This window comes from Pinus tabuliformis, chromosome Q (genome assembly GCF_031772625.1).
Source record: "Pinus tabuliformis cultivar Carrire ecotype Pingquan chromosome Q, CPIR1, whole genome shotgun sequence".
Classification (NCBI taxonomy): domain Eukaryota; kingdom Viridiplantae; phylum Streptophyta; class Pinopsida; order Pinales; family Pinaceae; genus Pinus; species Pinus tabuliformis.
This window is the reverse complement of record NC_142296.1, coordinates 1,020,601,733-1,020,629,034: the sequence shown is the minus strand read 5'-3', so window position 1 is coordinate 1,020,629,034 and position 27,302 is coordinate 1,020,601,733. Positions and strand designations below refer to the sequence as shown.

General features: G+C 39.6%; 1 protein-coding gene across 16 annotated transcripts in view; it reads right to left on the bottom strand.

Moving 5' to 3' along the window:
• The window catches only part of LOC149222965 (uncharacterized), a 380,581-nt gene that overhangs the window by 251,157 nt on the left and 102,122 nt on the right, over positions 1-27,302 (bottom strand). For 15 of the 16 annotated variants that reach the window (XR_016249451.1, XM_089385682.1, XM_089385683.1 and 12 more), the window contains exon 6: positions 4,591-4,674. The exons of the other annotated variant lie outside the window; for it this stretch is intronic. Coding sequence is in view for 14 of the 15 variants with exons in the window: in XM_089385682.1 (XP_089241808.1) it covers positions 4,591-4,674 (84 nt within the window). In the remaining variant the exon portion in view is untranslated. The remainder of the gene's footprint in view (positions 1-4,590; positions 4,675-27,302) is intronic. 16 annotated transcript variants of the gene reach the window in all.

Below are 27,302 nucleotides of genomic sequence, written 5' to 3'. Positions count from 1 at the left end.
GATGATTCCCTTGAGTACAATGTGGCCTCCTTAACTGCCAGGTTGCTATAGGAATATGATAATTCTCTTGCATATATTGGAACACTTACCTACTGTAAAAAGAAACCAGACTCGATGATTACTCTAATTCTGTCCTCTTTAACAAGATGCTACAGCACTTGGTTTATGAACTCGGCCAAGACAAACCTGCATCCGAAGCTGACTGTAAACATATATTAGATAGCTCCCCTTTTTAATGAAGTGGCCTCCTTAAGAGATGACAGAAATTAGTTCTGGCCCTTTCACTGCTGGAAATTCATCATTACATCACTGACTAATTGTGGTGATTACACTCTTGATAACATACTATTCATGGTAACAATTTGTCCTAGATTACTGTGGTAAATGTGCTTGTAAAAAACTATACTTCGTTATATATATATATATATATATATATATATAAACGCGTCCCCTGTGTCCTGTTTCCGGGTCGCTGCGTTTCATATTGAATACTCGTATTTACGTGTCCTCCGTGTCTCGTGTCCTCGTGTCATGTGACTTAGGTGTCTATTGCTTTATCTTCCTGCATTGCTGTATGGTGTTGTCTGTTGCTGATTATTGTTTATAATTGTTGAAGAATAACATTAATAACAATTGAAGAATAACTAATGCTCTGAAAAGGGTTAAATAGTGTTAATTGCTAAGAAACATTGGTTCACCCCCCCCCCAGTATTTCCAACAGAAGGTATGCCTTTGATTCTAGCATTATATGTTGATGATTTATTCTTGACAGGTGGAGACCCTCTCATTCTCCAATGTAAGAGGGAGCTGGCCTATGAGTTTGAGATGAAATACCTTGGTTTGATGCACTACTTCCTAGGCTTAGAAGTGTGGCAGAGACCTGGGCAGATTTTCCTTTCTCAGGGAAAATATGTTGTCAAGTTGTTGGAAAGATTTGGGATGGTGGAGTGCAAGTCTATGGCCACTCCAATGGAAATAAACTTCAAGAAACTATGTGGTGAAGTTGTTGGACCAGACTTGGCAAATCATTCTAAGTACCGAAAATTCATTAGGTCACTAATGTTCTTGGTGAACACTAGACCAGACATATGTTTTGTTGTGAACACTTTGAGTCAGTTTATGGTGGAGTCATTACTTGCGCACTAGGTTGCTGCTAAGCATGTGCTGATATACCTACATGGGACTATAAATAATGGAGTGAGATATACTTCTGGCAAGTTGAGACTTCATGGATATATTGATGTAGGCTGGGTTGGTAGCGTTGTCGATAGGAAGAGCACATCTGGGTGTTGTTTTAGCTTGAGGTTTGCCATGATATCTTGGATGAGCAGGAAACAAAAGTTTGTTTCCCTTAGTACGGTTGAGGCTGAGTATATTGCTACTAGCATGGCTAACTGTGAGAGAGTATGGTTGAGGAAGCTCTTTAGAGAGTTGTTTGAGTAGGTACTGGATACGACTATGATATACTGTGACAACTAGGTGGGATTCGACTTTCCGAGAATCCCGCGTTTCATGATAGGTCAAAGCACATTAAGACTAAATATCACTATATTTGGGATATGCTGCAAAGAGGAGTAGTGACGCCCCAACACATCTCGATTGATGAGCAGATAGTTGACATTCTTACCAAGCCTTCGTCGAAAGGGGATTCCTTGGTCTTCAGAGAGTAGCATGGACTAGTGGAGGTGACCCTTCTAGGAAGGGGTCACGGCTGATCGCGAACACTAAGCTTTGGGAGCTCCTGGGGGAATGGGGTACTCCTTGGAGCTATAGGGTTTGAAGGATCCTTATCATTTTGATAAGTTGATCTCCCCTAGTCAAGTCCAAGACTTGACGGAGTACATACCCTAGCATGCATCCTAATCACAAGATGGGCTTGTTGGGATTGCCACTCATATGGCCTATGAGTGAAGAGACTTAGATATGGAGGATCTTTACTTATGGCGGACGCATGTGATAAATTGAACTCCCTAAGTCCAGGATGCATTGTGTTCAACCACTTGATCACTGGGAATCATGTTGGATATAACATAGGGTATGGAGGATCTTTACCACTTGTGGTAATCGATCTCCCTATGGTTGATGAGCATCAACTGGTGGATATAGGGTTTGGAGGATCTTTACCCTAGATCTCCCCTATGATGATTCTTCTTCTTCAGCAGAGATGAGCAGAGACGAGATGAGATATGATGTAGCGATGTTGAGACATGTACATCCAAGATGAGACTTATGATGCAGATGGAAATTCCTCCCTAGCTGAGAGGGAGTGTTGATAATTGGCAGCTAAGGGAGCAATTTCCCCCATGGAGAATCCCACACTTCTACTTGGGAAAAATTCAATTTTGCACAAAGAAATTATTATTATCCTATTGGCTCAAGTCAGCCTAAGATGGTAAAGTTGGCCCCACTGATGAAGGGGTGTGACCCCTTGGGTTAAACCCACCTTGGTTGACCTCATATGAATACACCTAAGGAGGACTTCATTTGGACATCACATCTTCTCATTTGCAATTTGGACAAGGACAAGGAGACCTCCACACGTGTGAAGGACGAATCTCGGTTGACTATATTGACTTTATGTTTTGGGATTCTTTTGACAAGTGTTAACTCAGTTTGACTTGGGACTGTTGGAGCTGCTTTGACCAAATATTTTGACTTTCTTGGAAGTCGAGCTGAGGGAGACTTTGACCGAACTGTTCTAGACATTTTGAATGAGGTTTACCATAGCGTTGACTAGAGTTTGACTGCACATTTGAACTGATATTTTCTCTCTCCTTTGACCGAATCTTTTGCTATTGTTTTGACTGGGTTTGACTAAGGAAGGAAGGCCACACTCATTGTTGGGTTGATCGAATTCTTCTTAGCTGTTTTGACCATTGACTTTGACCAGTTAGGGCAGGTCATTGACTGTTGTCGACTATACTTCCATAGCGCCAAAAATTACAGACTGGTACTTTGACGGTTGACCAGATTTGACTTTATCTCTCATCATTGATTGGCTTTTGGATTGCTGATTTAGAAAGCCAAGGCATTGACTTTGACTAGTTGATGGATGTACTATTGGATTATTTCTCTGCTAAACGTTTGATCTAACAAGAAGAATTTGGTTGGGTTTTCCCCCTTGTGGGGTTTTGCCCTGGTCTTTGGCCTAAATATCTGTCTCTCGTTGATCTTGGCTGTCTTCTATGGTGCATACTGTTTATTGTTCTATCTACAATTGCTTATTGTTATTGTGTGATTGAATATAAATTGGAAAAGTGAATGCTACTACAAGAAGAAATTGTTTAAGTGATTGTTACAGCATAGAACATTGTGAAAAATAATAATAAGTTAATCATTTATCCATGTGTCTGCATGGTTAGTCATTTGTGTTGATCATTTAGTTATTTCTGTAGTGTTTTCAGTTAAGTTTGAATTATGCAAAAATATATATTATTGTTTGATTGAAGAAATTTCCTAAATTTTACTTTTACTTAAAATCAAAACATGACATCAATACAAGGAAAAGCAATGCACAATAAAGATGATTCTACGGGTTAGGAACAAATAGCCTGAATTACATAATAGGTAGACCTATTCTTAAGATCTAAAAAATATAAAGTATGATTATCATTGAGGTAAAAAAAGTACGATCAAAGGCATTAGCACACCTGAGCATTGTTAACCCTGAAAAGCATGGTGAAATTAGTGAGATGGATTTGTAAGTATGCTCACAAGAATACAACAAATCAAACAAGGTTTTGGTTCTCTAGATGAAGTACAACTAGAAGTGCCACTTGGTGTGCAATTCATAACACTAGGGTAAAATATGTATGCTAAAAACACAGGGCCATATTTGTAGCACAAACTCCTAAGATTTATAGGGTACAGTATAAGGTCATTATTTTTCTATTGTGCATATTTATTTTTTTTCCAAGGAAAACCTCATGGGGAGAACCAAAGGAGGTTTCCCCACATTTGTAGATGGATTCCCTAGTAGACCCATCAGCATAGATTAGTGCAACTCACCCAAAGAGATTTGAACCAGGCACCTGCTCGCACAAAACTAGCCAGCTCCCAAATGTCCACTAACATTGGTGATAAGCAGTTGAAGTAATGTTTTGGGCTCTCTTTGTACAATTTTATTATATGCATAGTATTAGTAAAATATTTTCTATAAGAAAATATGTTTATCTTGCTTTGCCCCTTCACAGTGACCCTCATTGAGAGGTAACCTTCCTACTACGGTATTAAGTTGGCATACCTCATCATATTCTACACATTAAGTAGGGGATTCCACTACACTAAAATCTAAATGCTAGGCTTTCCCTAGAAGGTTGGTCCCCAATCACTAAAAGGATATTAAGTGATAAAATGAAATCTATGATAAAACTAACTACATGTGATTCCTAAAATGAATGTTTGCATGCTTCTTTTAATTATTCCTGGCATGCTAAAATTCATAGCTAGCTCTACAATGCTTATCACAGTGTTGTATTATTCACGACTAAATTTCATTCATTTTACATATTTAAGTACGAAAAGGTTTAGACAACGACAACATTGTAATTGGGAAAAGCATGGAGTATCAATGAGCTAAAATATGCTCACCTCCCATGGGTCCACCATTATAAATGATGAATCTTCAGATGCAAGCTGACATAAATTAATTCTATGCTCCGCAGATGCCAGGCCCTAAAAAGAGAGAACACCAAGCCTCAAATTATCAAGTTGTGATAGGAATCATTGGGAAAAGAGAAAATATCAATCAGTCATGTACTGATCGCATGTTTAGACATTTAAATTTACTCCTAGGATTAAAATAAGGAGAAAGCACTCTCAAGTTGAATGTTACAAATCTTATGTTATTAAAGCATAACAATTCACAATACAAAATCAAAACACATATCCTATGAAAAGCATTGCCTTTGATTGGCTATGATGGATATAAGGAAAAAGTATATTACCTGCCTAAACTGAAATTTTATACATATTCAAATCCATTTAATTAAATGAGATCTTTTCCCCGAATCTTATTCTGAACTAAATCCAAAATTATGAAGATTCATCATTTATTTGTTTGTTAGCATACACCCATAAAAACACATTTACATATAGGTCAGTAAAAGCAAGTACATATATGTACTCAGATACATGTACACATGCAATTGTGCACATGGCACATACCTATACACAAACATGTCCATCTATATACCCACAGATTTATAAATGTGTGGATGTACATTTGTATGTATCTTTTACCTATATGTATATAACATCAATGTCTTTCTACGCAAACACATGCATACATATTGACACAGAAATACAAACAAGTATTTATAATTATATTGACACTAAGTTAAATCATAGCTTACAATTGCCGCAACAAACAAAATATACAAATTTCTACTCATTTTTTCTTTTGATGAAATTGCATTGTATATTCATTAGTATTCAATATACTTGCATCAAATGTTACATTGAGGAGCTAAGGAGTTATTTATGTGCCACCCCTTACCCCCTTCCCTGTCCCAACATAAGCAATAAGAGCTGCAATGTCAGCTATAAACCAAAACTCTAAAGAAACAAATTTTAAAAAATACTTAACTTGGATCTTTGCATACATTCCTGTAACTTTTGGATGGGCACAGGGAGACACATTCTCGAACATACTCTATGATTATAAAGATCTTGATACAAGGAAGGAGATTACGTCTCAGTGTAGTTATAAAGATCTCAATACACGGAAGGAACACAACCATGGTCGCGTTAATGATAATCTCTGTGATCACACAGTAAATCCACCCTCAGCTATACACAGAATACTCTGTCTCGGCATCTCATAGGAAATACATTCATGGTATAAGTTGAGATCTCGGCATAATAACTATGGTCTCAGTCATAAAAACAGAGTCATGATTATGATCTTTGTGTATCGATGATGACATGAAATTAAAGTCATGACGAAAATCTTGAAGAAGGTAAGATCAGTATAGTAATCTCATGAACGTGATGATGATCTTAGAAAAGGGACAGAGATGATTTCAGTGAAGGTATAGTGACAATCTCAGAGAAGGTGCAGTAATGATCTCGATGAAGGTAACCTCAGTAATGGAAGTGAACTTCCAAACACATCAGTGATGATGATGACCTCAACAGTGACAAAGAAGAGGATTGGTGTCTTGGTCTTGGAGCGGCATTATAATTCAAGGGTCATGGTCTTGGTGTTCGTCAATTAGAATCTCTATAAGAAGAATTATGTGCGGGTTTTTCTCTCAAAGAGGGAGAGGTTTTGGCCCTGGCAGAATGCCAACACTTTGTGTTCTTGTCTCTTTGTTTTTGGTAGCTATTTGATGAACTAAAGAAAACACACTAAAGAACATGCTAATAATAAAAATGTTAAATACCTTTCAAATAGTTATCATGTAAGAAGAATCTCATTAACTCCTTGCCCTAGATTCTTCAACACTAAGAGGCTAAGGAACACTAGATCTCCAAAACCCAGAAAAGGTTTCATGAGATAAGCTTGGGAAACACCTTAATTAAATTAATTTGCCATAATTAAATTATTTCCTAAGTCTAACTTAGGAAAAGTGGTAAATTAAAGTTAATTAATTAAGGATGTTCGAGATTGCTCTAAAGGCTTCTATTGATGAAGTCTAATTGATCTTAGCCGTCGATGGAGATTAAATCATGGTCGTTGAGACTCCAACGAGAGATTATAAGAGCAAGTCAAAGGGCTTGGAGATAGCATCGGTGTGATCATTGTCAGCAAGGCAGATCGAGCTACCCAGATCGTGTTTTTAGTGAGTGCATAGTTCGAGCCAGGAAAGCGCAACAGAGAGAGGGAGCAGCAGAGAATTGGGAGCAAAGATTCAAAGGAGATCTTCCTCAATTTACCACTGTCAGGAGGCAAGAAAAGAGGAGGTTGAATTATCTTTAGAAGAGGTCGATTTGTGCAGTGCGAGTTAGCCAGTCCAGTAGTGCAAGTTGCCAGAAGAGGGTTTGTTCAGTCAGTTGTTCGAGGTTAGATCATTGTCCAAAAGATAGAGCGAATTCATTCTAGAGGCAGAGGGAGGCTAGATGGCCAAGTTGGAGGAAAATCCAGGGTTGTGCGAATTGTACAGAGACAATAATGAGTATTCCAAGAAGCAGTGTGAGTTGCCAGTGTGGGGTGCGAGCAGGCCAGAGAAGGCCAAGATGATTTGCAGAGGAGATCTGTGATCTCCAATATATTTCGTCAGTGTATTACCAGACGTTTTCTAGTTGGGCAACCAGTTGTAATTATAATTCTCAAATTGTTGCATAATAAAATAAACCCTCATTTGTTGCACTAGTTTTTCCTTTGGGTTTTTTTCCGGGGAAGTTTAGTCCAAAATACCGGTGTCATTATTTTGTATATGTGCATCTATTTCTCAGTTCCTATTTTATTTCCATAGCATATTTTATTTGGTGAAGAATTACAGTGTGGTTTATTTGCTATTTGTCGTTAAAATTTAACAAAAGACAAATAAATTGTTAAGTTTGGAGAATAATACTCAATCGCTGCAATTCAAGGAATTTGCACATGGTATCAGAGCATTGTTGATCAGATCAAAGGCTCAGAGGCAAAAGGAAGGGAAATCATGCAGTTTCAGAGGGAAATCTGAAGCACTATATCCAGATCTATGTAGGCCAGCTAGGTAGTGCAAAATTGAATTGTTGGAGACACGAAAATCTAATTCCAATTCAGGGTGAAGAAAAAATTTGATTGGCCCTAGAAGAAGTAGTAGCAGCAAGTAGATTTGTCGAAGAGAGGGTTCCAGTGAGCAGATTAGTTAATTTGCAGAGATGATCTGGGTGTAGAGATTTGCAGCAAGGGTTTGCAGTTGCAAATTTGCGCAGGGTAGGAAGAAAACAACACAGAAGCAGAATTTCCATTTTATTTTCTTAGGAGGTTTCCAGTTTTCCAATTGCAGGAAAGGAGGTTGTGATTTCTGGCAACAGAAGGTCATAGCAGACTTGTTAATCCAGCTAGTACGAGTTTCAAAGTTAGTAGTGTGTGTGCCAAATTCCAAAGAAGGACTTCCAAGAGGTAGAGCGAGTTACCCAGTAGAAGCAGCACGCAGTGCAAATTCCAGGAAGGACACTTGAAGGAAAGTGAAAAAGCAGATTTGTGCATTAGAAGGGGAGTGCGTGTAGTAGAGAGAAGGTCAAGTTGTCGAAAGGAGGAGATTTACAGCGTAAAATTCTCCAGCTATTTAAGTTTCACAAAGATGCCTGCAGTAGGACTCAGAGATCAAGACAGACTTAATGAAGCCTCAAACTTCGGTGTCTAGAAGGTCCGGATGCAATTCCTCTTGGATGAGCATGGTCGTAAGGCATTCGTCACAGCACTTGTAATTGAACCGACAAACCCTATTCAATATCTTGATTTCATGAAGGATATGGTCAAAGCCAAGAGGATGGTCATAGACAGGGTTCGAAATCATATCGTCCCGCACACTGTAGAGAAGAATGAGGCAAAGGACATTTGGAATGACGTTGTGAAGTTGTACCAGGATCCATCAAGAATCAAAAAACGATTCTCAAGGAGAAGTCGAGGACAACAGAGATGTAAAAGGGCGAAAGTGTTACATCCTACCTCACTAGAATTCAGAGAGTCTGAGGTGATCTTGCAGTTGTAGGAGAGAAACCTGCAGATAGTGAACTGGTGTGAACAGCTCTAAACAGGTTTACGAAGGAATGGCGAACTTTCGTTCAGGGGATCACTGGATGAGATATGCTACCAGATTGGGAACGCCTGTGGAGTGACTTCACTCAGGAGGAGCTAAGGGTCAGTCTTGCAAAGGGTGCTACCGGTAGCAGTGGCAAGGGACCGAAGGTGGAAGAGGAGGAAGAAAATGTAGCCCTTGCAGGTAAGGGAAAGGCAAAGAAAGATCCCAGTCAAGGACAAGACTCAAAGGGAGAGAAGAAGAAAAAGGAGCAGTCGAAGGTCAAGTGCTTCGAATGTGGTGAGTTTGGTCACTACATCGCCTAATGCCCTAAGAGGAAGATGGACAAGAAGGGGCAGCAAACAGCAGCTTCGACAAAAATCGATGAGTTGACCTCTAAATTGGAGGAATTCGCATTGATAGTAGCGAAACCTCCAGATGGAGGGGGAGCATGATGCTTCAGATAGAAAGTGTGGACAAGGTCCATGAGTGACTAGCAAGAAGTCCAGATTAGATCCAATTATTGTTCACATGGATCAATACCTATGCTACAAGAACCCACAGTTAATGTAGCAAGAGGATCCAGATGTCAGCAAGGCACAGGCATATCTTGAGGGACAGTACAGAACTAGTTGCAGTCAGATACTTGAGAGGTAGTTGCAAAGCTAGTTGGGCATAGTCAAGTGCTCAGGATATAGTGTAGAGCTAGTTGTAGTGAGGGACTCAAGGGATAATTGCAGAGCCAGTTGTAGTGACACAATAGATCAAAGATTGATTCAGCTACAATTGGTGGCAGATGAATCAAAGTATGCGCAGCAGCATGGTGGACAATGTTTGCCAGTTTAACTTATTCACGAGTGATTTCCAGTGACTGGGAGTCAGATCAGTTGCGATGTGAAGAAAGGAGGTACAACCGACGTCAAACATTAGCAACGTGTGAAAGTCCAACTATAGGTTGTTAAATTTTAGGGCTAATATTGTGCTTTGTTGTAGATAATTGCATTTTTAGACATTATTCATTACATTATATCCACCCCATATCATCTTATCATTATCAACAATTATATAGAGAGAAAAATAATATAAACAATGCAGCAAAACAGTAAGAATCCACAGAACAAAAGCATACACAAATAGAGACACCATGACTTAGGTCCGCGACTAGGGAAAAACCCCACAAGGGCAAGAACCGATCCAAATTTTTCTTCTATTAGATTGTCATTAAATGCTCATCAAAAAGAGATACAAGGATCAGTTACATAGAGAAATATTGTCTCACCAACATCAAGTACATTAGGTGGCAGGCCACCTAGGGCTCAAGCATTTGGAGTCACTATCAAGGAGATGAGTCATCCATCACTGCTATAGTACATCTAGACTAGGTCAAAGTTACTGCTCAAGCATCATGGTTGCAATGAGGCCGAATCATACATTATTGTTGTCAAGTCAGGCTGCCTTATTCCATAATCAAGTCAAATTATAAATTAAGTCAAAGGTCCCTGTCTTAACATCTCAATACTGTCAAATAAACCAATCAATATTGATAAACGGTCATATATGTAATGTCAAGGAGTCTGCCATTCACCACAAAAGTTATTGCCATAGTTAGGTTGTCATATATCAAGTCATCTTACATAAGTATCACCTATGTAGCATACTTGCACCTATACTGTAACAACTTCAGTTATTACCTACACATAGCATATCTCGGATCACCTTAGATTATATATTGTAGCACCATGACATAACATAACTTGGATCACCTTTGATCATAATAACTTCGGATCACATGGCATGCATCATTAATATGAATCACAACCAGTGCTAAAGTATACTAAGCATCATAACTGAAGAAGCTCGGCATACCTTGAATATATATACTATGCCAGATTACATGTATTGTGGCAGTCATATGTTGTTATCAAACCCTAGCATCATAAAGCATACATTATTCACCATACACTTGCATCTTGTACATGATGTTGTAGATTAGTTGGACAAGCTTGCTTTAGCACTTCTTATAACCACCACAGAACAAGTCGGCCTACAAAGGATGAAGTCGGCCTCATTAGGGTTGTTCGAGCTCCATGAAAGTGTATATATACAATATCATTCGACCTCATTTGAAGGTCATCCAAGCAAGTTTGATCTAAGCAAGGAAGAAGAGCAAAGAACAAAGGAAGACTAGAAAACAACAAAAAGAACCGAAATCTGAATTTTTTTCTACCCATCTCTCTCACACATGCGAAGAATTAGAGCATATTTAGTTGCAGCAACATCTAAATTGCAGCCATCTAAAGGAGTCGAAGTTTGGTGTCAAAAAGATATAGCTTTGAAGTTGAATCATTAAGGAGAGAGAAGCACCCTATGTGAAGGAAGGAGACTTATTTTACCATATTACTTCCACACATGCGAAATTGCAGCTATTGCAGGAAGGCCGAAAATTGCAGATATGAATAAGGGAGTGAAAAAGTATTGCAGGGGTCGAAGTTGAGGATTTGAAGAAGTTGGACTATAATTGACTTTGTCAAGCAGCGGTACATTGAAAGGAAGGTTGACTTGGTCTTGGAGGGGTCTTTGTTTTTGAGTCTAAAGGTCTTGGAATTCGTCATTTGAATATTCTATAAGAAGAGGAATTCTTGAGGGTTTTCCTCTCTTGGAGAGGTTTTCGCCCTAGCTAGCAGCCTATATCTTGTGTCCACTTGTTCTATTGATATTCATGTTTTTGGTAGTTGTTTGATGATAAGAACACAATAATAATCAAGAGAAGAAGAAGCTAATTATAAATTCTACAAGTTGAAGTAAAAGAACATCACAAACAGTTATCAAAGTAAGAGAAATCACCCTAATCTAGCTGCCCTAGATTTCTCAACATGGTATCAGAGCTAAGGTGACAAGGAAAGGCAGCTTGAAGATCAATCAATTGAAAAAGGATACATAAGGGCTAAATACAAGAGGAAGAGCATCAAGAAGATCTAGTCATCACAATCCCAAAGACCTTATCATCTTGAAAGAAGAAAAAAAGACCTCAAGGACCCCACCTCCATCTCAAAGAAAGAAGGACTCTACAAATTTGAAGTATTTTGGGCAGTCTCCACATTCTTCATCATCTTCAAAGGAATCAAAGTGATCTCCCTCATATTGAAGAAAACATCATGCCTCAAACACTTGTGATGGAAGAAGAACATCTCACTCATCTAGAAGAAAAGAAACTATCATTTTGAAGAAGATAGATCATCCTACCTTATTCTAAATCTCACACTCTAGTGGAAGACATCATCAGTGTTGATTTTTGGTAGCATCAAATGTGCTCTAAGTCTCAAAACTTGCAAGGAGGCTTACACACATGCATTCTCCAATACCCAGAAATTGTTTTGGGAAATTCCACCTAGACACTGTTTTATTAAAATAATTAATTATTTTTAATGGGTGCCTAAGTCTAAACTTAGGAAATTAAAATAAATAAAGGGTATTAATCTCACTGTCGGTGAAACTTCTAGAAGAAGGCGGAGATCGAGTCCAAATGATCTGAACCATTGATTAGAATCTAATCTGGCCATTGGTTCTCAACTGGACGATTATAAGAAGAACATCGATGGGCACTTGGAGAATACATCGAGTGGAGATCAAAAGATCGAATTTCTGAAACACAGCAGTTGTCGGGAAGAGAATTCGAAGTGATTTTTTGCAGTGAGGGGCAGGGATGGTTTCGATTGGAGATTTCTCCTGAGCCAGGAATATTCAGCAAGGAAGGCAGAGAGAGATCCACCAGAGGTAGCGCAGAGCCAAAGAGGCTAACGTAGGGCCACGAAGCAGCAACACAGAAGCCCAGATGGAATCCGTAAATTTGTTGGAGAATCGATTTCCAGAGCCAGAAGTCAGGGTGTGAGACTGGGAGGGTAGAAGTCGAAATCTCAAAGGCAAATCGATCAGCTGGGAGGAGTGATGCAAACCCCAATAGCTGTGACGCAGGGCCTACGCAGTGATTGTGTAGGAACTATGCAAAGGCAGCCAGGGGCTAGCCATTCAATGGTTGGATCAGCTAGGATTTCCAGTGATAGTGTGAGGTAATCTCACTCATCTCTTTGTCAATAATATTCTCTGTACTGGATAACCAGCAGGGCATCCAGAGATTGTATTCAGAATTGCTACTGCATAATAATAAAACCCTCAGTTGTTGCACCAGTTTTCCTGCATTGGGTTTTTCCAGGGACATCTGTCCAAAACTAACTGTGTAGATGTGTTGTGTATCTCTTTCTTGTTCAGTTTCTTGTTTCCGCATTTTATTTAAATGGTGAGGGCTGCAGTGTATTAGTTTCGGTGTTTACTCTAGGAAACAGTAAATAATTTGTTCAATAATTAACAAATAGAAGAAACTTAATCAACTGCTACAATAGAGATTTGGGGCTTCCAAAGTTTCACATGGTATCGGAGTTGTAGGTGAAACAAGAGAGCAATGTCGGAAGAGCCCAGCGCTGAAGGAAGAAGGGAAGTCGAAGTGTTGCATACGCAACAAATCGAATCCCCAGAGGGAGTGTGCAATTCAGGCCAGGAGGGCAAGATTTTCGTGGTAAATCTCTCTCTAAGTGAGTTGACAGAGAGGTAGGATTTCTAGATCGAGATTTGTCAGCAGCAGAGGGAGCAATGCAGCAAAAGCTTCAGCAAAGAGGGGTTCCTGGTGTGACGCAATTTTCTGCAGGCAATTGTTGGGTAGAAAGGCATCAGAAGAAAGAAGAGACACTTAAGGGAATTTCTTCCTCAGAGAATTCCTAGCCAGGGAATTTGAATTATCATTTGCTGAACAACAACAGGAGAGAGGAGGTCATTCAACTTTTTTGAGTGTCAGAAATGGCAGCCAGTGGGTTGAGAGATTAGGATCGGCACTATGTGATCTGGAAGGCAAAGATGTCATGCCTTCTAGATGAACATTTTCTCAAGATCTACGTCAACAACGTGGTAGTTGTGCTCGCGAATCTAGATCCGCTCAAAAATTACAAGGGAGAGATGGCAAAGAGAAAGAGAATGATCCTCGATGGAGTGAAGAATCATGTGGTCTGTCACATTGCTAGCAGAGGGACTGCCAAGGAGATGTGGGACGCATTGTCGACATTGTATCAAGGATCTTCTGAGCAACAGAATATGTACTTAGAGCAGAAGAAGAGGTCCACGCATATGCAGAAGGGGAACGCATTAATTTGTTCCTTGCAAAGCTTCAGGAGACCCGAGATGAGCTAGCAGTTGTGGGGTCTACACCTCAGTCTTCTGAGATGGTAAGACTGGCCCTCAACTTAGTTTCAGAGGAGTGGAAAGTATTTGTCCAGAGCATCCTGGGCAAGGAGAACTTGTCGAACTGGGAAGGAATGTGGACAGCTCTTAAGCAAGAGGAGCTGAGGCGAGACTTGGTCAACTGTAAACTTGACGAAAGCAGCAGCAGTGGGTCAAAGCCCAAGGAGAAGGAAGAGAATGCAACCCTCGCATCCAAGGGGCAGCAGGAGCAGCGGAGACAGAAGAAGGACATCTCGAATATTAAATGCTTCAAGTGTGGTGAATTCAGTCACTACGCAACACAATGTCCTCTCAAAAAGAAGGACAAAGATGAGATGAATGATTCAAAGGATACACCCGCAAAGATCAAGGAGGAGGAGTTTTCCATGACAGCCCAGATACTTCCAGGAGGGAGGTATGGTGATCTAAAGTTGTAGTTTGAAAGGACTACAGATGGGCAGGATCCTTGAGGAGCCCACCTCTTCAATCAATTCCTTGCTACGAGAGCCCAAATCAGAAGTAGCAAGATGGACCAGTGTCAATTGGTGCACAGGAGTGTCGGAGTGACAGTTGCAGTGGCTAGGAGCGCCAGAGACTAAGTAGCGCAGAGCAGAGTTGGCAGCAGTGCAGTTGGCACAGAGCTGGGGTCAGCAGCAGCGCAGAGGCTTCAGAGGGTCAACGTAGAGACTAGCAGCAATCAGATTCCAGCAACGAGATGGATCATACTGAACACTTGTTCAATAATTTGGGATGCTTTTCTGTTGCTGATGTAGTAGCAACAATTGTTGGAGAAGGTTGCAATGTTGGCAATGGCAGTGCCAGCAGCAGCACGGATGCAAAATTTGAGAGGGAATTGTAGTACGAATGCAATGTTGACAGTGGCAGGGCCAACAGAGGTACAGATGCAGCATTCGCGCAGTAGTTGATGGGCAGCGATGTCAGACATCAGTAGCGCAGAGGGAGATGTTTCAGAGTCAGAGTGATACTTCAGCAGGTTGCATTACTAGAGCACATTCCTTGCTAAAAGGGAGTGTTGATTTCTGGAAGCATCGGATGTGCTCCTCAAAATTTGCACGGAGGCTTAGACACATGCATTCTCCAATACCCAGAAATCGTTTTGGAAAATTCCACTCGAAGACAATTTTATTAAAATAATTAATTATTTTTAAAGGGTGCCTAAGTCTAAACTTAGGAAATTAAAATAATTAAAGGGTATTAATCTAACTGTGGGTGAAACTTCTAGAAGAAGGCGGAGATCGAGTCCAAATGATCTAAACCATTCATTAGAATCTAATTTGGGCCATTGGTTCTCGACTAAAGGATTATAAGGACATCGATGGGCACTTGGAGAACACATTGAGTGGAGATCAGAAGATCGAATTTCTAAAGCACAGCAGTTGTCGGGAAGAGAATTCGAAGTGATCTTTTGTAGTGAGGGGCAGGGATAGTTCCGGTTGGAGATTTCTCCTAATCTGGGAATACTCAACAGAGAAGGCAGAGAGAGATCCAACAAAGGCAGCGCAAAGCCAAAGAGGCTGACACAGGGCCACACAGAGGCAGTGCAGAAGCCCAGAGGGGATCTGTAAATTTGTTGGAGAATAAATTTCCAGAGCCAGAAGTCGGGGTGTGAGACCGGGAGGGAAAAAGTCGAAATCTCAGAGACAAATCGATCAGCGGGGAGGAGTGACACAGACCCCAGTAGCTGTGATGCAGGGCCTACGCAGTGATTGCGTAGAGACCGCGCAGAGTTAGTCAGGGGCTGGCCATTCACTGGCTGGATCAGCCAGGATTACCAGTGATAGTGTGAGGTAATCTCACTCATTTCTCTATCAGTAATGTTCTCTGTACTGGATAGCCAGCAAGGCATCCAAAGATTCTATTCATAATTACTACTGCATAATAATAAAACCCTCAATTGTTGCACCAGTTTTCCCACATTAGGTTTTTTCGGGGACATTTGTCCAAAAATAATTGTGTAGATGTGTTGTGTATCTCTTTCTTGTTCAGTTTCTTGCTTCCACATTTTATTTAAATGGTGATGGTTGCAGTGTATTAGTTTCGGTGTTTACTCTAGGAAACAGTTAATAATTTGTTCAGTAATTAACAGATAGAAGAAACTTAATCAGTTGTTGGAATAGAAATTTGGGGCTTCCAAATTTTCACAATCAGCAAGGAGGCATCTTCATTTGTCAAGTAAGTACTTTATAATTATGTCTCATCCTACAAATCAAATGACAACTTTCTGCAAGGAGAACAATAAACTTGTTGGTACATCAAACTACCTTGCATGGAAAAAGAGAACGGATTTGAATCTCATAGAAAATGAAGTTTCTAAGATGTCAAGGGCTCCATCACAAAGCCTCCTCAAGGACAATCTCAAGCATTGTCAAAGTATATGAAAGGAGAAATAAGGGCTCAAAAAGTCCTCATTAGATCTATCAAGGATTCTCTCATTCCCTTTGTAGAGAAATTGAAGGCATCAAAAGAAATCTATGACAGGTTGGTAGAGTTGTACTCTGTACGTACAAATGGGGAAATAATATCTTTAAGAAATGAATTATACAAGGTGAAAGTATCAAAAGAAGAAGGGATGGCTTCATATCTCATGAAGGTATCTAAATTTGAGGTCAACTACAAGAGCTAGGAGAAACAATGTCAGATCTAGAGATGACCACTTGTGTACTCAATGCATTACTAGATGAATGGGGCAACTTTGTATCAGGCATCTGTGCAACGAAGGATGCTACACCATTCAGTTATCTATGGGCATTATTTAAGATTGAAGAAACCAAATTAAAAGCAAAGAATGACATTGGATCAAATGAGCAAACACAAGCATTTGCAACTATGACAAGGAAGAAAGCAAAGTTCGGAAAATTTGAGCCTCGAAAGAAGTTTCAAAAGAAAATTGACATGTCTAAGATGCAGTGTTATGAATGTAATGAATATGGACACCTCGAAAGAAATTGTCCTAACCTCAAGAAGGGCAATGATCCATAAATTGTCGTGGATATTCCACTGGACAGTTTGTCACAATAGATCTGATAATATTATATTAAAAATTTTGTATTTCTACACTATTATAGTTTTATTAATCCTCTAGATCTATAAATTTAACTGTAATTAGTCCATGCATGCGAATGAAAATTATGCAGAAAAGTGCAGAACGACAAAATAAGCTCACACACCCACATAAGACACAAGATATGCTCTAGGAAACCCTTTCGGGAGAAAACCCAACTAGAAGGTGAGACTGCTTCGCTCTCTTTCTCGTGTTATGAAAATAAGGTTGCAAGTACAAAGAAGTAAGGCATGTGGCTCATGGGCTGCTATAATACACAGATCCTCTTTGTGTGCTCTACCTCCTATCTCTCTTGGCCATCTTTGCTCAGCTATGAAGAAAATGCTCTCAAAAGAATGGAATGCCTCCTCCTCTTAGTGACCCGATTATAACACAGTCCAATAGCCTACTAGTGGTTAAGTTTGACGACATCAACTCTTAACTAGAGTTACAATATAGACTCTTCTAGAGTCTTTTACATCACAAACACGTGGGTAGCCTCCCTTCCATGAATAATGGGGGCTAACACACCATCCTCCCAAATTATAGGTGTGAAAACAGGAAGGTCAACTTCTGAGTGGCATAACTTTTGCATACAGACTCCAATTGACATGCTTCTTGCACCATTGGAAAGATTTTTGAGTGTAGAATAGCATGAGAAGGTGTGGCGCTAAATTGTCGAAGTTTTACCCACCAAAAAATTCGTTTGATGCCTCAAAACACTCTAGGAAGGTTTCAGACCTCGTTTTGCCAAACTGGGTCCCGTCAGTCAAAGCAGTACCATTAGCTGATTCCTCCACTTTTTCCACTCCAAATGCATCAAGACGGATGACAAACAATATAATAATCCAATTCAGATCACACCTCCCCATTTTGGGATGCTTTTGGTCCCAAAAAGCTTTTACTGAATGAGGTGAGGAAATTTTTCCTCTACCTTCTCTCTTGTGTACCATTTATCTTTGCTTAGAAGTTGTCCCTTCAAGCCAATTTTCCAAAGATCATGTTGCCCCTGTCTTGTAGTTTTGGACCTCTTCTGCAATACTATCTTTGAGCATCTGGTGCCAAATCCTCCACAAAAGGTAGGACCTATTCCTCTTCCTAATCTAGCATGGAAGGCTCATAGAGTTTCAAATTTTTTACATTCACAACTCAATAAATGCGCATATATGGTGGTAAACTGAGTCGATAGGCATTAACCATACCTCAAAGCCTTGATTTTCTTACCAAGCCCCTGTAGCCTCTCCTTGTTAAATTTGGCCATACTTTGTCTCCCACCTTAAACGATTTCTCTATTCTGTGTTGATCATGCCTGGCCTTATACTACTCATGTGACTTCTGCAGTGTTTCTTATACTTGTAGATGGATCTGCTTGATCCTGTCTATAAATTTTTCAGCCCTCAAAGCATCTCCTGTAAGATCTTCCCTCGCTTCTCCTTGTTGCCCATATGCAATATCCAAAGGTGAAGGTGGAAAATATCCAAAACAAGTTTCAAATAGGGACTTTCCTGTGTAAGTGTGGATTGCTATGTTGTAAGAATGTTGTATATATACCAAATTTTCATCCCAAGACTTTGGATTCTTCTAGTTGTATCCCCTGAAAAGTTGCACCAAAGTCCTGTTGACTACTATTTTCCTATCTGTCTGTGGATGGAATGTTGTAGATATCTTCAACTTCGTGTCCATCTTGCCCCACAATGTAGTCCAAAATGCACTAATAAATCTTGTGTACCTGTCTGAAACGAAGCTCCTTGGTATCCTAAGTGCACCTAGACTTGTCCAAAGAACAAGTTTGATGCTTCATGCCCAGTGATGGTCTTTTTACAAGGCATCAGAACACACATCTAGCTGAACCTGTCAACTATCACGAACAGGTAGTCATGTCCCTTCATGGTCGTTGGTAAACCTCCCACAAAGTCCATGGAAATGCTTTCCAAAGGACGAGTAGGTATAGGTAAGGGATGATATAGACCCTGTTTCTTGTTGTTAGGCTTGCTGGTACAACAAAGCATGCATCCTCTTATGAACCTAGCTACCTTCTCTTACATCTTGGGCCAATACACATACCTCTACAAATTAGCCATGGTCTTCCCCACACCAAAGTGCCCTGCAACCTTGGAGGTGTGAGCCTCTTTGATCAGCTACAATCGCTCACCTTTAGGAACACATAGCTTATCTAGTCTGTAGAGTAACCCATCCTAGAGATAGTAGTCAACAGTGTCGCCATCGTGCACATGACTCTAACTCTGCAACTGTTGATACACCTCCTTGAAGTCCTCATCCTCTGAATATGCCTCCCTGTATGCATCATGGTTGAATAGCTCCATGTGCATAAGAGTCCCCAAAGCTGTGATCTTTGATGTGCGTGGCCTTGAAAGCATGTCAGCCAACTTGTTTGTGTTGGCCTTCTTATACTGGATCAGTAAATGAAACTGTTGTAAAAACCCCATCTACTTGTAATGTATGGGTTGTTGTAGCTTACTCTGTGCCTGCAAGACTTGTAACAGTTGGTGATATGTGTGGATTACTGTCTCCTTTCCCATCAGATAATGCTTCCACTTCTTCACACCTTGCACCATGGCATAGAGCTCCTTATCCTAGGTAGGGTAGTTAAGAGCAATGTTTTAAGATTCGGCCGAGTTGGTTCGAGTCAAGGCCTCACCGGGTCAACTCGGCCAGTGAACCGGTTCAGCAGGCCAGGTTATTACCGAGCCAGCCGAGTTGTCTAACAACTCAATCGGCTCGGTAATAACCCGGCCGGCTCGGCCGAGTCCGAGCCTACTCGGGCGGGTTGGATGACAGCGGCACGTGAACTAAAAAACAACGATTTTTTTTATTTTTTTCTTTTGCAGGACTCCAAAGTTTTCACTATGATACTTTAATGGTTTTTTGTCCCTAAATAAGTTTATCTCGTTTGACCTTAAGAGGTTTGTTTAGGTGGTATCACATATGTAGTAGAGATTCCTTAAGGGATAGCTTCATTCTTCTTCAAAACCTTCCAATAGGTTCTTTGCCCCTTTCTTAAAGCAAACCTAACTTTGTGGCCCCAACCTTGGCCCTCCAAAGATGAGCATCGAGCCTTGAGTTGATTCCACATGATGCTACACCCCTTGATGAGCCTCCAAATGCTAAAACACTAAACTTAAAACCTTGGACGTTGGACTATTTGATGATATGCTCAAATGGACTGAAGATGCCCCCTGGCTGGCCTTGACCCTATTTTGGTGGATGGTGCCTTCTTCCAAAGCACAGATGAGGATGGTTGTCATTGAGATGATTTAGGAGGGCTAGCACATCCCTCTTTGATGCCAATGCTTACCCTTAGGAGTGCCATGTCACTCACATGCTTGAAAAGGGTGACATAAGGTCTCTCCTAGATGACATCATGGTGGAGGATGCACCTTTTGAAGATGTACACCTGCACTTTGGGACTTTCTTGGAGTGAGGGACACTCTTGGACCCTTATATTAGTTCCTTGATGACTTACAATCTATTTTGGAGGATAACGCCATTTCTAGCCTTCTTGGTTATGTGTTTTTGTTTTAATCTCTATATCATCATCATGTATGTATTGGACAGTGCAATGGGTGCCATTTTGATATAATGGATATATTCATGAGCCTCCTTTAATCATTGTTGTCTTCTATCTATATTCTAATGTTGTGTTTGGAAACATGATGAAAATCTTTAAAATTATGTTTTTTATAAATAAATAAAAATATTTAATGTATTTTTTACAACGACCGAGTCATTGAAATCGAGCCGACCGAGTCGATATCGAGTCGGAGTCGGAGTCTAAGTGGACCCTCGGCCGAGTTGGAGTCGGAGCAGAATAGTAGCATACAGGCCTTCCTTCCTGCTTCAAGACAGCTCCCATAGCATACCCACCAGCATTTGTCTCCACTTCAAAGGGTCGTTGCAAGTTTGGTAAAGTCAGAACTGGTGTTTGACTGATCTTCTTCTTTAGCTCATCAAAAGCCTTATGCTGGCTTTTTCCCCACTAGAAACCGTTGCCACTTGCTGTTATGGAATGGAGCAGTGCTGCTAGTGCTAAAAATGAGGCTATGAATTTCCTCAGGTACTGTGTTACCCCAATCAAACTCTTGACCTCAGAAACGTTAGTAGGCACCAGCCATTTCATATTGGCCTCCATCTTGGAAGGATCTATCTCTAGTTCTCCTCCACCGATCTCATACCCCAATACAACAAAGACTGTTGCGCAAACTCACTTCCTGAGATTTTCTAGTAGCTCATGCTTCTTCAATGCTTCCAGCACCTGTGTCAAATGTGAAATATGCCCTCCCAAGTAGCATTATATACCAGTATATCATCCAAATAGACAATAACAAATGAATCTATAAAAGGGCACAGTACATCATTCGTTAATCTCATAAACGTAGTTGGTGCATTACATAGGCCAAGTGGCATAACTAACCACTCATACAAACCTTGTTTAGTTTTGAAGGCAATGTATTGTAAGTAATATTTTTATTAATAAGATGATTGTACAAGTATATTGAATGTTACAATGTTAGGTCCCTATATTACTAGTGTAACCCTTTATTGTTATTAGTACAACCCCCTTATTATATTGTTGTGCCCATGTAGTCCCCATATTGTTATTATTGTGCCCTATAGAAGCCCACTATTGTTATTATTGTGCCCTTACATTATTATTGTTATGTCGGCTCTGATTATATTATGACCCCTCAGATTCCTATATATAGAAAGGAGGTCTTGTCATTTGTATGATCCAAGAATTGTTCAATTGTGTAATTTAAAGGAGGTCGCCCCCTCGAAGACGTTGATTTCTAAGGCGTTCATCTATCTTTTCTATCTTTTTGTGCGTTGGTTTCATAACATTTGGTATCAGAGTTGTGGATTCTAGGGTTTCGTTGCTCCAAATAGGTCATTGTGGCATTTTCGCTATGACTTTTTGTTTGCGACGTTTCAGAAGCGAAAATAAAAACCCATTTGAGACGAAATCCCGTTGAACCTCGGGTCCGAATTTCAGAGCTTGTCTTGCTATATTTACGGAGATATGATCTGAGGAAGTTAGGCTTTTTGCAAGCTCCAGAATTTAAGCTAAAACAGGTCATCGTGGGATTTTCCCTATAACTATTTCACTACGAAGTTTCAAAAGCTAAAACAAAAACCCATTTGAGAAGAAATTGGTCTGAACCTCGGCTCCGAATTTCAAATCCTATCTCACTATATTTTCGGAGATATAGTCTGATGAAGTTAGGGTTTTTGCAGACTCCCGAATTACATCCTAAACAGGTGACCTTGGGAAAATCGTCATAACTTTCTCTCTGAGCAACAAACTGAATTTTGTAAGAAGTTACAGAAAGAGGACAAACAGTAGTTTTCTGTGCATAGTTTTCAGATCCGAAGGTCGAAACAGTGACACGTGGCACGTCGTACAAGTTCCCTCTACTGAAACATCATATAATCAGGGCATCTTAGGAGATTGAGCATAACACTTTCTTGGAGAATCAAATTTTGATCAGACTTGCGGGGTTAGAAAGAGGACTCAGAGGGCTACTGCAAGAGACAATTTCAGAACTTTGAGATCTGAAAGTACATAGTTACAGCCATTTCAAGATCGAGCTCCTGAAATCAAGAAAATGCGATATGAGGAAGTTTGATGGAAAGGATCCAGTAAATTGGATACTACAGATGGATCAATATTTTGATCTACATGGTGTACCACTGTTATAAAAGGTATGTATTGCATCTTCATATTTAGGACTGGATCAATTTTTATGGTATAAAGGGCTTTGTTCTCGTAAACAACTTGTTATGTGGTACATTTTCACAGAGGAAATGATAGCACATTATGAGGATACAAAGAGCAACACCACAACAATTGGAAGAAAAAAAGAGAAAAAGGGCTTTGTTACAAAGTGGAAAGCAAAATTATGGCAACAAGTAAGTCTACCCCTCACAACTATAAAGATGGAAGTGTTGTTTCTCCTAGACTTCCACAACCTACAAGGGTTACACCACAACAATTGGAAGAAAAAAGAGAAAAAGGGCTTTGTTACAATTGTGATAACGAATAGATTAACGGTCATAAGTGTGCTGAGAAGAAATTATTTTACATTGGTTGTGGAGAGGAGGAAGAAAATGATCAAGAAATGTCAAAAGAAGAGTATATACACCAGGAACCAACCCCAGAGAAAGAAGAAATGAATCCGACCATATTTTGTAAAGCATTGGAAAGAAATACCACTCATAAAACTCTCAAGATAGAAGGACATATCAAGAAGAAAAAGGTTCAAGAAGTGAAATATCACATCGAGAAAGAAGAAATGAATCCAACCATATCTTGTAATGCATTCGATGGAATTACCACTCCTCAAACTATCAATATAGAAGGACATATCAAAAAGAAAAATGTTCAAGAATTGAAAGATCACATCGAGTCTCAATAAATCAATCCGACCATATCTTGTAATGCATTGGAAGAAATTACCACTCCTCAAACTATCAAGATAGAAGGACATTTCAAGAAGAAAAAGGTAAGAGTGTTGATTGATTCGAGCAGTACCCATAATTTTATTGATTGTAAGATAGCCAAGGAATTGAATTGCTTCCTATATCCAACACGGGAGTGTCAAGTGATGGTTGCAAGTGGAGGAACCATAAATTGCTCTAGAAAGTGCCATAATATCAAGTTATCCATGGGAGAATATGTATTGAATAGCCCAATTCTTTCCATTCCAATGGGTGGTGTTGATGTTTTACTAGGAGTTTAATGGCTACAATCTTTGGGTACGATAGCTTTTAATTTTCAAGAACTTTTCTTGAAATTTTTTTGGGAAGGAAGTTGAATTGAGGGGTATCGAAGGAAAACCTGGAAAGATAATGAACTCTAACAGCGTAATAAAGCTTCTAAATAAAGAACAACGGGGTGTAATTGCACAATTATGTTCACTAGAGGATCCCACATCGAAATCATGTATTTCTCCAGATCTCCAAAACGTTTTGGACATCATTCCAAGGTATTTGACACTCCCAAAGGCCTCCCACCTATTCGTGATCATGATCATGCTATTCATTTGATTCCAATAAGTGTTCCTCCAAACATCAGGCCTTACAGATATCCATATGCCCAAAGGAGTGGGAACTCATTCAAAAGTTGCAGAAGATCCCAGTTCAAACAGTGTTGTGAGAACTTGACAAGGAAGGAAAAATCATATTGGAACCTGAAGCAGGCACATAACCGAGAAATTGACAGCTACGAAATAGATCAATTTCAGAGTATCTTATCAAGTGGAAGAACTTACCCGCTGAAGATTCCACATGGGAGGACAAGAATTTATACAAAAGCATCAAGAACTACTCAAGCGTTGAGGACAACACTTTTTGAAGGAGAGGGGCATGTTAGGTCCCTATACTACTGTAACCCCTTATTGTTATTAGTACAACCCCCTTATTATATTGTTGTGCCCATGTAGTCCCCATATTGTTATTATTGTGCCCCATAGAATCCCATTATTGTTATTATTGTGCCCTTACATTATTATTGTTATGTCAACTCTAATTATATTATGACCCCTTAGATTCCTATATATAGAAAGGAGGTCTTGTCATTTGTATCATCCAATAATTGTTCATTTATGTAATGTAAAGGAGGTTGCCCCCTCGAAGAGGCTGAATTCTAAAGCGTTTATCTACCTTTTCTATCTTTTTGTGAGCTAGTTTCATAACATACAATGAGGGCCCGCTTATATACCTACGCAGGTGCCCCTTTACGAGTGGGTATGTCTTCTAGACATGCCTTTTCATTTAACTAATGACTATTAAAATAATCATTACTTTGATTATTTATTATTTACATTTATTTTTATTTATTTTATTTTATATAAATTATATTTGTAACATTGCCCCTCTTCAAAAAGCTTTGTCCTCAAATCTTATTTGGTAACAATTTCTTCACTTTCTCATGTCTTTTAGAAAGTGTATGTGATCCTACTAACCTTATCCATTTTATTTTTATTTTTTATTTATTTACATAATTTTTTATATTATTATATAAATTTAATTATTGTTATTATTTTTTTAAAGTAACTTTATAAAATTTATTATAATATAACTTTATAATTAATAAAGTTAAATTATAACCACTTTATAAAGAACATTATAATTTAATAATTTGATAAGTTAGTTGTATTTTTTTTGTTATCCCAGATAATCATTGCATATGTTTGTACAGTCGTGACCCTTTGATATGCTTTCGGTCACAATAATGGCGAACTGGCCACTTTGATAGGATTCTCAGACATGGATCGCATTGCAGAACAAGTTTAGTTTCTTGTTTGCAGTACCTTTTACCTTCTTGTTCCTGTTTCGCCAAGGGCGAGTCATTAGGGTTCTGGCACGAGGAATTTGGCTCAGCCCAGCTCCATCGACTTCAATGTTGAACCATGGAATTTCCATGATCTCCGAAATGGTAATCGAAGTTTTCTCCTCCAATGTGGATGACCTTTATGGAAAACTCTAATCGCGGTCCTTTCATCAGGGTAAACATGGCGGTCGACACGTCTCATCTCACGACTCCATCCCTGCACAAAAAGGGGCCACTCATATTTTTCCACAATTGTTGTTTTTCGGTGATCCAAATGTGGCTTGTAAATGAACACTCCACCAAAGGCGATTGTCATGTAACAGAAATCACAATGGGTCATGATTTGCCATGGTTTGTTACAGTTTCTTCTGCTTCTGTCTCCATCTTTATTTAAATTGGGAAACATAAGAAGATAGAGGGGTTTATGTACACCAAATGGTAGTTTCTCTGTCAAAGTATATTCAGGAATTAGGGAGTGGAGATCCCTAGTAAAGAATGTGAGACCAAACATTGTCACCATGTTGTTCGTGAAATTCGACATACAAGGGGCGCCTCTCGTTGATGGAAGTGTAACTAGGTTTAGTCTTCATAAATGTAAGGTTGACTTTTGTATTTATTCAAGAAAAGAAAAATTACTTTTATGATATTTGTCAATGAGTTTCTTGCTCATTGAATTAGGTCAAGCACATGTTTAAGTGCTTCTAGGAAGTCAAGGGTCAATATATTTATAAAAGACCCTTTGAGGGCACATTAAACTATGTATAAAATAATATAAAGGTCAAAGGAATACCTCCAAGACAAGTGCAAGTCCTCTCCATGCAGCAATGTTCTCCTCAAGAAGCAAAACAAAGGAAATATTGAAGAAATAGTCAAGTCGGCCTAAAGACAGCTAGTCGGCCTAAAGGAGGGGCAGTCCTCTATATACAGAGGTTGTCCACTCCTCCAAAGATAGTGAAGATCAAGCTTTGAAAGCAGCAAAGAGATAAGCCGAGAAAAAGGAAGTTAAGGGAAGTCTAAAGGGTCTCCAAAGGTGCAGCGAAGAAAGGAGGAAACGCAACGAAGGTTAGGACTGTTTCTAGGGCTAAGAAACAGTCACACGTGCGAGGATAAGGAGAACAGATTGCAGTTTTAGCAGCAGCAAGAATTCAGTGCAAGATTTGGTGGTATTTGGTCTAGTCACTAGGCCTATAAGGCCCTCCCTCTAAGAGCGAAGAAGAGACCCTCACAAATGAATGAAGAAGGAATAAGATCACGGAGAAGAGGATTGTTTCTAGGGCTAGAAACAGTCACACGTGCAGAAAAGAAGAGGATAAGTCTACAGCTGGTAAATAGTCCATGACATATCATTGTTTGGGTGAGAAATCAAGTCTACAAGGACTCCCAAGCCTAGCAAAGGAGCCTATCTCTCTAGCAAAGGTAAAAGAACCCTAAGTCGCTAAGGGTACCTTCCACACATAAGAAAACTAGGGCAGCAGAACAGCAGTACAGTCATACACCCATACATCAAGAAGTATCTCACTGAAGAACTCTACTTGAGCAAGGGATAGAAGAGGAACACCTCATCTAGAAGGCTCACTCAATGAAGGTCTATTCCAAGACAACAAACAAAGGAGGACAAAGTGCTGGGGAGCAAAGAGCCAGAAGAAGGAAGCCTATTTGTCGGGGAACAAAGTGCAGAGAAGAGGAGAGGACTAGACTTGTGCTTGGAGGATATCCTAGTCAAGGGTCTAGGGTTTGGCATTGATCAATAGAATCTTCAATAAGAGAAATTCACAAAAGGGTTTTCCTCTCAAGAGAAGAGAGGTTTTGGCCCTAGCAAAGAGCCAACTTCGTGTGTTCTTGTTTTTATGTTTTGGTAGCAGTTTGATGAAGTACACACATATGCACTAATAAGAAGAAAAAGAAGAATAAGCTAATAAGGAAAAGTAAAAATACTCCACAAATTGTTATCAAG